Raw genomic sequence first — 13,119 nt, 5'->3', positions numbered from 1 at the left:
GTAGGTGTCTAACGACTGGGTCTGTGTGCCGTTCACCGATCTTTACGCACTGAATACACACCCGCTAAATAAAACTGAAAATTATTATAAGACTGTTCCTTGTCCTTCATATCAGTTTAGCTTTATAGTTTAGAATCTGGGTTGAGACTTATTCTATTCACTGAGTGGACTTGTGTCCCTTTAGCAATCCATCGCTCTTCAGCTGATATCCACCATATTTGAAATCGCTGTTTATGTTGGTCTTGCAGTTGTCTTTGATCAGAATATCCTTCTTTAAAAACACTACATAAAAGAAACCTCAAGGATCATTTCTGGGGGGTTTTCAATTTTCTTCTACACGCAAAAATCTATACACCCATGCATAGCTGATCAAATTAATCACCATTTCCCCCCAAATTGTCCCTCTTGGCTCAAGCGCTCTTCTGTTTCATTTAAGTCTTGGACAAGTCAGAAGGGCTAAAAACAATCCTACAGTCAGTCCACACACCCTACCTTTAGACTAACTATCACTCAGGTCTAGTTAGAATTGATTAGTTACCTTGGAAAAGCTTAGGTAACCATCTGATTAACCCGCTAGTTAAAGTGCCAGTTTAATTGCCGTTATTTCTCAGTGTTTCCCTTAGCAGTGAATTTCATGGTGAGACGAATAACAACCAAATACCCACTGATCCCTCGTGTAAATACTTATCGCTTACCTACTGTCATAGATCTTATAACGGAAGGACTAATGTGTTTAACAGTTGCTGTTAAAAATTAACTTGCCCACTAAGATTCATTGTACAATCTGCAAAGAGCATTAATGACTATAAATCAACAAGACAGACACAAAAACTTTGAGAAGATGAAAAAATAGTGATCTGTGATGGCAAAATGGACTGCAAATCATCAAGAATATCATGGATTTATGAAATTCAGTGACCTGGAGAAAATTTAAATTGTGTTTGTTGAAGATTGCACAGGAAACCGCTCACGTCCATGACACATCTTTTTGTCTTTGACAGATAAAGTGCAATGCAATTTAACAGTATGTTCAGTTTTTTCAAAAACTCAGAGGAGTGTGAGCTACAGGTTTAAGTGTTTTTGCAATAATGGTGAAGTGCTTCTCTTATTTTGTTCAAAAACAATGAAATGCATCAATGGGATTAGAGTACGGGAAGATTTTTTTTTTTTTTTTTTTTTGCTTTGGACCCTTCACTGTCAGTCTGTTTCTTGATGTTCTCTCAAATTAGACTTAGTTTTTAAACCTGGCTCTACTGGTCAGTCCCCCTTTATGTAAGCCACCCTTCATCGGCTGAGAAAGCTAAGTTGCTTAAAGTGAGTGGTTTGTTGGTGCACAGTGGATTGCAGCTTGTCGTGTGGTGTATTAGGTGTTGACAGATGGGAGGGACGGCACTGGACGCTGTAGGGAACCAATGATTTATTGCCGGGCCTTGGACATTTAACGGGGTGTAAGTGCTGAGTCTGGAGGGACTGTGATGTGGGGACAATTGGAAAATGAGAGGAATAAACAAAAGGAATGACCAAAAAAAAAGAAAAGAGTAAGGTAAGCTGAAAATGCAATCACTGTGGGAAGAACTTCATTAAATCTGGCATTACAGGAGGTGCCAAAAAACTATCATGTGGGTGGCTGTCGCAAGGAAATTATGTGTGTCTCTTAAAATAATTGGAATCCAGTAATGTCCTGTCAATGCTGTCAAATAAAGGGAAATTATAGATGCGAATCTGGTTTGATATTATTTACATTGGAAAACATGTGTGTAACCACCTCCCTGAAAGGGAGGGAGAGAGAGAGAGAGAGATATTTTTTTCCCCCAAGCGTTGGTGTTTTCTCTCCATCCGTAGCACAACTGGAAGGCCATGTACCCATCAGTCACTACTATACTGCTATTTTGAACAGTGTTGTATCACTAATCTTGCAATGAGTTTGTTTTATTACTTGGATGTTATCTGATCAATGACATCATCTCTCCAAAAGGGAGATTAATCTATTGTTGTACTACATATTTGTACATATATTTGTAACACTTACTATTAAATCAAGAGTTAAATCAAGGCTTCCTCCAGGTCCTCAATCTTCATATGTCATTGTTTAGTTATTAGTATCACACTGGGATCAATTTCAAGAATTTAGTGCTGTAAAAGCAAGAACAGCTCTTTAGGAGAATGCGTTTCTCATTAAAATGTGTCTTGTTCATCATTTGCATTGTAATGGGAACAGCAGATTAAGTCTTAATATCAGATCTGTATTTTCCTTTCATGTCTGCATAATGTATAAGACATTAATGGCTGACTGTTTGTAAAATATTGCCTACTGCTGCATAGTTTAGACAAATGGGGCTTTCAAACACCACTGTGTCAAAAACAAGGGTGATCAACAGGATGAACTCTTGAATTCTGTCAAGTGAAAGGGTGTGCATCTTAAAATTTGTTAATGGTTGTTGCCCATTACTGCGGTCAAACTTTCAACACACAGCTTGCAGAGCCTTCAAGCCGAAGAATACACTTGGTGTTAATATTGCCAGGATTACTGCAATATATTCTACCCCAAGATAACTTTTTTTATTTACACAGTCAGAGGTGTTCTTTTTTTAATTACCTTCATTATTGAACCTGTAGTTCGACTGGCATTAATGTAGCCCACATCATATTTTGGGCCGCTTCTTCATCTCTTGCCCACGCCTAGACAAGCAAAACTAGATTAGAAACACTGTTGAATAACTTGCACTCCACTACACCTCCACCCACGTTGACCTTAATAAAAAGGAGAGATTTTTCTGACAGTGTCAACAAAAAAAGATGATACAATAAGAATTGTTTTAAAAGCAAATGTAGCTGAGAGAGAAATACACTGGATCCAAGAAGAACGCCGTTCTCTACCTACTACTGTTCGTGTATGTGCTTGTAAATCTTCAGCCCTTTGAGCGGTGATGTAAGTTTTCATTTTTAATGGCAGGACAAGGGCCTCTACCAAGACGTGGACATCAGACAGTGTACCCGTGTTCACTCTTAACATGGTTTTAATCCACTTGAGTCAGTAGCGAAGTTTACCAAATTGACAAATCATGTATATGGCATGTATATTCAGTTTTATTTACATTTTTAATTGACTAAGCATTTATTCCTATAAAACATTAAGTATTAAGAAAAATCTGCAGGATGAGGCATAGTGATTTACTCAAGGGCAAAAAAAAAAAAAAGTTTCTTTGCTTATATTTTCTGTGCATGGAGTTGATTGACAGACTGAACACAGCAGCAGCCACCAATCAAATCCTGGTAAAATTCGCAAGTGCAGATGAGACTACCTTTGTTCAGCAGCAAGAAACAATAAAATATCGAGTGTCTGCTAAATTTGAATTTGACTGGTGGACAAAAAGTTATCTATGCAACCTGCTGGGTACAATGTTACAGTATCAGGTGATATTTACCAGAATAAAAGCATTTAAAAATTAAGCATGATGTATTTTGGTGCTTTTATAGCATATTATGTTCATTCTACTTACCACTTTCGGAATGACACAAGTACAATTTAAGCTCAGAAATAAAAGCCTTGGATTGAATCCTGTTCATTGTCCCATGTGACATCATTGTTGATGCCCCTACCACGAAGGCAATGAGCCTTAGAAAACCATGTCAAGGTAATTCAGCATCCTTGCATCTATTACAGTTGTGTCCTTCAGCCATCTCAGGGTGATAGACAGTGGAGCAGATCCGAGGAGCTGGAGAACGGAGGAAGTATCGACCAGGTCTGTTGTGTTCTGCTCCTGTCTTCACATTCTCATGTTACAATGGAGTAAAATCTATCATTTAAACAATATTTTAAGGATGTTAACCGGTTCGAATAATGTTCCTATACAGTCAAATACAATTTATTCCATAATCTGTTGCCTACATTTAAAAAAAAAAAAGTTTTCGGGAAATTTTAGCCCACCTTTACGAGGAACATTCAAGGAAGAATGAAAAAAAAAAATGAAATAAAACTGATATGAAAACAGTCATAACACTGCATTTAAAATTCTCGGAACATTTTCAGAACAAACTATTTCAAGCTGGGTCAGCAGTGGCGGGTTAGTACCTTCATAATGTGTGGATTTATAACACGCTGTGTTGTTTTTGTGGAGGTTTCCAGACAGCAGTAAACTGATGGCTCTGTGAGCTTTCTTTGTCCAGATGCAGGAAGATGACCTCATGCAAGACATTCAGACTTTGTCTTAATTTAATCTACAACGAAAAACAACAACACTGCTTCCAGACTGTCCAAACAATACAACACCACTTATGTTTGCTGGCCTTTAGTTGAAAGAACTGCTCACTGCAGACGCCTTCTCCTCCCTGTACCTGTCAGTGTTCACAGCTTTGTATTGTCTCACTAAGTCCTTCTCTCATTCTTTGTCCCAAAATTCTAACTCTCAAACTTGGCATGTCAAGAAAGGAGAAAATATGATCTCAGGGAGACAGCACCAAGCGCACAGAAGCACACACGTTTACAATATGTGATCTGTCATCCCAACTGTTGATTGAGCATTCTACGTGGCGGCTCCCAGAGGAGCTGTGGTGAGCAAGACGGCCATCAGTCTCCTCCCTAATGATCATCCTACCTCACAGCCTCTGTTTAGTTTTATGTGCCACATCCAGCTAACAGTGAGATTAGTGTGCTCACTATCACACTCCCTAAATCCTTCTCTGTGCTGCTCACGGTCCTGCAGACTTGCCCCTTTCACCTGCCATGGCTTCTGGCTATGGCTATATTCTGTCCAGGCTCCCTTGACCCAACTTGGTAATGCATTACTCCCCAGATCAATTGATAGATTGGCCCTGTCTGAGCTGCCGTAACTAAATCAGCTGCACCTGATGATTCAGCACCAGCCAGGGAGCCAGGCCTGCTGTCACCAATCACAGATCACCAGCAGCCCAGACAGGTATGGACATTCTCCTGTCACTTGAACCTAATTTATTGCCAGCTACCACATTGATTAACCTTGTGCTGTGGTTCAAGCTTCCTATAAAAATTCCTGTCTTGGGAGGGGGCGGTGTGTATGCGTATGTGAATGTGTATGCGTATGTGAATATGAATGTGTGTGTGTGTGTATGTGTGTCTGAATGAATGAGGAGCAAGACACATAAAGGAAACTATATGTTTACATTAGTTCAGTAAACTTGGGTTAAGGTACTAAAACTGTACAGCTAGCAGTAATCTTGTCTGAGGGGTGGCTGGTACAAATTTTCTAAGGGTATTATGCCTCAGTGTTTTGCTTCTAAGCAATTCCTTTTTTTGCATTGAGGGAATGATGCTCTAATTCTGTGTGTAAAATGTACATGTTTGAGTCCATCAGAATATCTGAAAAACACATTTACTTGCCAATTTATTAGCTACACCAAGATAGAGCAAATGCGATTCAGTAATGAGGAGCCATTTTTGGAGACAGTAGTTTGTGGTGTTGTTAAATTGGACTTGATGAACCATCTCCGTATTTAAAGACTTAGACATTGTGTCATCATCAGTGATATGACTTTTAAACATACTCTTTTTTTTTTTGTTTGCCTGATAGAACACTAAACCACAATCAAATCTTATTCAAATGCGTAGGAAAAACAAACCACTTTCAAAGTTATTTTCAGTCTTTTAACCATCTGGATTGTACAGTATGACTACCATTATTGAAATTCAAGTCCTGCTGGAGGGTGGCACAATGGTCAGCACTGTCGCCTCACAGCAAGAAGGTTCCAGGTTCGAGCCCCGGCTTGAGCACAGGGTCATTCTGTGTGGAGTCTGCATGTTCTCCCTGTTCCTGTGTGGGTTCTCACTGGTACTCCAGCTTCCTCCCTCAGTCCAAAGACATCAAGAGGGGACGAGGCTGATTGATACTCTAAATTGACCGTAGGTGTGACTGTGAGTGTGAATGGTTGTCTGTTTATATGTGTTGGCCCTGTGATGGACTGGTGACCCGGCCACTCGCCCGAAAGCTGCTGGGATAGACTCCAGGCCCCCCTGCGACCCTTAACAGGATAAAAGGTAGAAAATGGATGGATGGATGGATGGATGGATGGACTCCTGCTAGTTTAAGTGTTCTCATCCCTGAACTGGTTGAGTTGAAGTCAACACAAATGAGCTGGACATTTTGAACATAATGTTGAATATTTTATGTGCTAACGTAGTCATGAGATGATTCATATCCTTTTTTTTGTTTCTATTCTGCCTGGACTGCAGTGAAGCTAAATATAGCAAAATCTCTGCCAGGGTCAAGGTCATTCATACAATGTGATCCTGTATGCTCTCCTGTTTCCTTTTCTTTCTTTTACGTTTTTTATTTCAATTTACCAGAATAATCTTAATTCAACCAGTCGATCAAATGTACTGCTTTACACAAGAGTAGAATTCCATCAAATACTGGTCATACAGAGACCAAATACCTGCGTTAATAAAGAGGAGAAACTTGCAAACTTCACTTTTAATGTTTTTACAGACTTGCTGCTATTTCAAGCGTTTATTTGATTCATTATTAATAATGCACTTTATGAGCAGGCTTGATAATGATATCCGCCATATTCAGTCTTGGGTGTAGATTTGCCCTCATTGGGTATGCTGAGCTTAGAAGTGGAAGCATTTTGTTCTTTGTGTCTCTGTGATTTACTCTCTGTTCTCTGCTAGGACAGCCAGGGGCTGTCAACAATCTCCCAGCTGTAGCCTCTAAAACACAACTCAAGTGCCTAATGAACCAAGGCACAATTACTTTAGTAAAAAGCTGCAGAGTCTTAAGAGGGGGAAAGGGCATGAGTGCTCATAAACACATGATTTTAAGTTTTCTTCAAGAGCAAGTAAAAGGAGAAAACCTAAGAAAATCTTAGGATGATAAAAGTAAGTTTTAAGCTCCGAGACCTTGGCATCAAATGCTAAAAGACTGACAGGTCAACAGATGCATAATAAAGGTAGTGCTAGTTGTTGCAGTGTGAATGCTCTATCATGGCCAGAGATAGTGATTCCTAAAGCTATACATGCTGATGAAAAGGAGTCACTTAATATCTATTGGTAGGATAATAAAATTAGGGATGCACCTCTGTGTAAATTTTGGCTGATACCGATATCCGATATTAACATTGCTGTCATGGCCGATAATCGATATGTACCTATATCGAAATTTTGTACTGAAGAACATGTAAACACTGAATAGGAAAGTAATGTATTTTCTTTATTTCCAAAACTTGCAAATATATTGTTCTTTCAAGTTGCAGGGCCTCCATAACACACACAACTAGCAGTGTTAGTTTTAGGCTACATTTATAACCACAAAATACTCCAATATAAAAACATGTCCTGACTCCATTCTCGCTAATCAAACTTGAGAATATTCATATTTTAGCAGACACTATATTCAGTGCATATTTTCCAACTTACATTAATTTATAATGTTCAAGAAAAATAAATGTCCAAAAACTGAAACGCTACAAACAAACAATACAGAAATATACTTTACTGCAAAGTGCAAAACAATGCAAGTCAATTGCATTCTGACATTCCTGACTCCATTCTCGCTAATCAAACTCGAGAATATTTAACACTGTAGTCAGTGCACATTTTCTTTTGGTATTTTCCACCGAGCAAACGTGCAGTCAAACGCACTGGCTATGGCTGTCCCGGTATGAGATCCAGCAAATTCTTGTGCATGCAACACAGCTCTTCTCATCTCAAAGTTATCATCAATCCACTGAGCTGTAAGGCTTAACATACTCATCTGACTGACATCGCTACTCCATATATCCGTCGTGAAACAAATGTCATTCACACTGCTGTCCAACATCTTGTGGACATGCGTGGCCACCACTTCATACAAAGCAGGCAGGGAAACGTCGGAGAAGTAGCGCCTACTCGGAAGGCTGTAGCGAGGTTCAATGTGCTCCAGCAACTGGCAAAAGCCCCGGTCCTCCACTATGGAAAATGGCTGGTCGTCAAGAGCAATCATTTCCATTACCTTGTCCATAATAGACTTGGCCTTTGCGCTGTCCTGAGCGAACTTCCTTGTTTTGTCGAGAGCTTGCTGTATTGGAGTCGCAACGGTGGCTGCTGCTGTTGTTGTTGTTGTTTTGGGCTGCTTGCTAGCGTTAGCTTCCTGATACTGTTTGTGAACTTGAATGATTTGACACGACATCCTCCCCACATTACTTCGGCTTTGCAAGTATTGCATACTGCAATCCTCGTATCTTCTCGACACCGTGAAATATGTCCAGACTGCCGACATCGCTTCTCCTCACTTAACACGACACTCCTGTGCTGTGCGTGTTGCGTCACTGACACAGTCACATGATCAATGCAGGTACACACAGACCCACACACACACACACACACACACACACAGCCCTGCAGCCACACAGAGAGAGACACGGAAGTACATATCGGTTGTTAACATCGGTGCAGTTTTACTCATCGGACCGATACGATATGTTAAAAAATGACTAACATCGGCCGCTATATCGTGCATCCCCAAATAAAATTAGGAGTTAAATGTGACAAGAGACTAAACGGTCTCATCTCCTCCCACCTTTAAATCTGCACTTATGAGAACAGAAAGAGACGGGCAGAGACCATGTCAAGGTCAGGACAAAACCAACCGTGTCCTAACACAGCTTGGACCAGCCATCATTTGAGTTAGGAGAGGCTGAGCTTGCCTAACAAGAGGGGTTGTTGTTTTAGCTGGAATGCAGCGGTGTGTCTTTTCATTCATGTGTTCTTTTATTTTAATCAATACAGTGGTGGACACATGGCCTCGTAACAGCTCGGGTTTCACTAACACTGTGCACCCGCCACCTCAGAGATCATCTCAGGCTTAGCGTGTGCCTCAATACACACTGTGCCTGACCACATCCCATGTAGACACACGAGCTCCTGCTACATATCCTGTGCAGACATGATGTAAAACTGGTTTGTAGGAGGTGAAAGTAATAAAAGAAGAAATAACATGATAAAAAAAAAGACGTGTCCAGTGAGTGTTGACAACTTTAGCGTAGTCAGGATTAAATGCAAAATCAGCCAATAAAATGGGTTTGGTGTGTGTGTGTGCATGAGTATAAAGAGTATCAAAATAAAAAAACTCACGTTGTTCATGTACTCGCTCAGTAAGTCTTGGAGGGCCTGTCGAACAGCGTTGCACTCAGCCACTATGCGTTCACGCCGGTCGTCACGTGTGCAGGAAGAATCAGCCATTAGCGCGGCACCACTGATGATGCTCTCTAAGCGCTCCTCCAGAGACGGACGGAAACGTGCCTCACTGAACGTCAAAGGGTCCAGGATGATCTTGTTCTGCAGGACAGAAACAAAAAAGAAAATACAAATCACTCTTACAATTCATTTTATTATTAAACTGATGAATAGCCTGAAAACTCAGTTGCAGGATCAAAAACATGAAGTTTGCAACCATCTTGGGCCTTCTCTGACAAAAAGTTTTGAAACAATACCTTTCAAATTTCAAGCTGCATTTCTCCCCCCAGTGGGATAAAGTGTTTTGTTATAAATCCTTTCAAAGAGGTCAAACTCAAAAACACTTTTCTATTAAAAAAAATCCTCTTGAAGGACTTGGTGAGCTGCCATAATACTTTTGATATTTAAAGATTTTGCAGCCGTATAAAGTGGGATGTTTTCATTTTGGGGGATTTTTGACAGTAGAGAAGATTGAATGTTGTCATTTACGATGTAAGAAAAGCAATGCAAATCTGCATGCCATCCAAGTCATTAAATGAAAAAAAAATTGAGGCAAACAGTCCCAACATTTGGCTCTGTGGAATACATGAAGACATGATGTTGGGAAATGTTTCAACAGAGGGATGAAGGGTTAAGGGTGGCAAACAGTCAAATGTTCTTGGTTTCTCAACATCCCTAGATAAAAACTTCAGGGTAACCTTAGTCTAAGTGGCTGGACGCCACTGGGCACTGAGATATGGCCATCGTGGATCATTTTCTTTTGAGACCATCTGGTTGGCATTTTCGTGATGAGGTGGTGAGGAGGTAGGCGATGTTCAGCCTGAACAGTAGTCATTTATCTCTTTCTTTTCCATATACAGGAAAACTCCCACATGCCGTTGATGAAGTGCACAGTCAGACTTTTGTAAAGCTCCATGGTACAACTCCACCACAAGGTCAGGGGTAGTCGCATAGTGTTTAATTTTTCCTTTACTCTCTCTCCACCGTATGGACCTGACTACGTTTGGTTTTTCAGTTTCAATGCATCTTGGATCCAGGTTTATTTGTGTGTTTGAAAAACACTTCTTTATACGAGTACACAGTCATGACCTGTGTTAGGTTGGTTCACCAGTGACATGTATTACATTACTGCAACTAAATATAAAAAAAGTGCATCATTCGCGTCTACACCAAGATAAATCAAAGTACAACAGGACTGAAAGTTTGATTACTTCTTAGCTAATATGTACAGTAAAATGGAGACACAAACGATGTCACAACCAGCTCCCTGCATTTATACCCGCAAGGATCAACTTCTTCTTCTGTTCCTTCTGTAGGTGACTATTCAGCTTGCTTGCAGAATTGACCATCTGTAATTTCAGCTTGCAGATGGTCAATTCAATACTGCTACAGACCACCATGCTTACAATCGTCTGCATAAACGAAAAATAAGTGGACTGCAGGCATCTGTGTATAACACCTGAAAACAGTACCTCTAAGAGATGGTGCGGTTCACAGGGTGTTCTTAAAGCAAATAAAGTAAAGCAGTAAAACAAACAAAGCAGACATCAGATACCAACATTATAAACTTTAAAGTTGTTCAACTGAGCCAGCTATTCTGAAATCCATCGACCGAAGGTGATGCCACTGACTTGCCTGGTTACTACAAGACTTTGCCTCACCTAGTCGACAAATGTCATCAGTGCGGCTAACAGGCTAATTGGCTAGCAGGAGCAGACTGTCAGGAAGGGTGGATTCTTACCCGTGGGGTCTGATATGGCTCAGTGTCCCACATGGCCAAGCTGACCCTTGTTTTGAACCTCAGAGGCTAAGACAACAGGACTAGCATCAGTCACAAGAACAACTGGAGGTGAAGTAAAACATTTGAAGGGAACAAAGATGCCCATATCAATTGAAATTATACCCCCCCAAAAAAACAAACTTTGCGGCTAGGTTGTCGCTGTTAAAATGTTTCATACTTGTGAAATGGTTATCCTTATGTCGACATCCACACCAGAAATGAAAGCTACACCATTTCTAAAAGAGTAGAACAAAGCCCAATACACTGAAGGAGCTCCACATGGAAAGATGCAAAGAGGAAGACAACATGAAGGGATACTGAGAACACTCCCTCAGGACACAGTTGTACTCAATTGTTATTCAAGTAGGATGTCAGGTAGCAATTATCACTGGGAGTTGGAAACAGGCAGAAAAGAGAGAGAGTTGAAAATGCTGGATTGACAAAGGCTAGAGGTTTTCAAGATAATTGGCAATGGCTGAAGTCGTCCAAGAAGCTCAAAAGCAAGAGTGATAGAGGTTACTTCCCTCAAGGAGGTGGCTTTGAACCTCATTATCTATCACTTTGTTGTTTACTTCACAGAAGAACATTCATCCAGTATTTGTGACAAAGAGCCACCATATAAAGTTCTGTATTATACCTAGTCACCTAGACTTTTTCCTGAGTAGATTATTCACCCGTAAATTCACAAAGAGTATTCCATATTGTAGAGAAAATCCCTTTTCAGAATTTGTTAGTCATCTCGGCACCTCTTCAGGAATTTCACAGAGCGCATTCAGGATCTGTCCAGTAGGGATGAGTGGATTATTAAGACCCTCACCTACCTGACCCATTATCAGAGCGTAGCCATCAAACACACAACAAGATGTTTTATTACCACAAACCCAACCTAAATGCGTATTTTGAGTCACAGTTTCAATTCGGATGGTTCATTTTCTAGTTCTGGGCTTTCATGTTCCTCTTCTTCCTCACAGCTTGACACTTTCTATGTATTTATTAATGCCTTCTTGATTATAGTAACAAATTTGTGAGGAGGACTGATCCAGTCTCCCGTGCATCCCTAGTGTCTAGTAACTACAATTCAGGGTAGTGTTGAGAATAATTCAGGAAAGCATATTTGCTGACACTCTAGCCTTTTAATATGGCTTGTCAAAAATCGTAGAGAATTTCAAAATCCATTCGAGTACAGTCATCAGACTCATCTGATGTTTGGATTCACTCTGCTTTTTCTTAATAGTGATGTCAACTCTTATAAGAAAATAAAAAGCCATGGGTTGGCAATGTTGAGTAATGCCGTACAGCTCATTGTTAAATAACAGGACCGAAACAACCACTTCATAATGTTTTGCAGATTTCCGAGTAGTGTTGAGAAAACCTTGTAGTTATGTGATAAGATGTCTGCGCTGAGACGTATCTGACCTGCAGGGCTGAAGAAAGAGAGTGACCTTTTCCATCATTCTGGGCCAGGCTTCAAGCCTGTAGTACCATGAGAATGTACTGCCGGATTTTGACAGTGTATCAGGACCAGAGGCAAACTTGTGTTTGCCCCACAAAGGTTGAGGTTATTAGTTTGACCCCACTTTGGGGCAACAACCAGTGAGATAGGGAACATGTCACATCAGCCTACGTTTGTTGTGCCTTCCAGGAGTATCCAATATTTGATGACAACAATTTTGTCTAAGAGGGAAGTTCAGCGAAGATTTAAAGATAGTGCTTCATTGCCCCAGGTGGCCCTATTCCAGGGTTCAAGGGCTGTTTGCTTGTGACTATTACTATTTTTGACAAAGGTCTGTGCACACTGACCCAGCAGGGGGATTAGTCATAACCCACTCTGATTGATTAACCTAATGAAGAGCATCTTACTCAGGGTTAAGGTTTGGCCCTCAACAGCTCCTGTGTACGGTAAATAACAGGACATTTGACAAGTAATCATTCAAATAATTCAAAAAGGTGCATACATGTGGGTTCATTTTCATTTCATTGGCCGATTAAATTACATATCTTTTGTCATTTTGTTATGGACAATATTGAAACTTTTATATCTTAACTGGCTATGTTTGCGTTAACAGTATATTACTGTATTAATCAGATTATTGTGATATTCTGAATGCATAAGAATCATGTAAACACCTGCCATAACCTTCAGATGAGAGGT

General features: G+C 40.3%; 1 protein-coding gene across 3 annotated transcripts in view; it reads right to left on the bottom strand.

Moving 5' to 3' along the window:
- Positions 1–13,119, bottom strand: part of ctnna2 (catenin (cadherin-associated protein), alpha 2) — a 278,051-nt gene that overhangs the window by 195,761 nt on the left and 69,171 nt on the right. For all 3 annotated transcript variants that reach the window (XM_086211559.1, XM_086211557.1, XM_086211560.1), the window contains exon 7: positions 9,086–9,289. In XM_086211559.1, the coding sequence (XP_086067685.1) occupies positions 9,086–9,289 (204 nt within the window). The remainder of the gene's footprint in view (positions 1–9,085; positions 9,290–13,119) is intronic.

Source organism: Aulostomus chinensis, chromosome 8 (assembly GCF_037954235.1).
Source record: "Aulostomus chinensis isolate RoL2024-O1b breed Wild chromosome 8, RoL_Achi_v1.0, whole genome shotgun sequence".
Classification (NCBI taxonomy): domain Eukaryota; kingdom Metazoa; phylum Chordata; class Actinopteri; order Syngnathiformes; family Aulostomidae; genus Aulostomus; species Aulostomus chinensis.
Note: the sequence above shows the minus strand (reverse complement) of the source record. Positions and strands in the feature narration are given on the sequence as shown.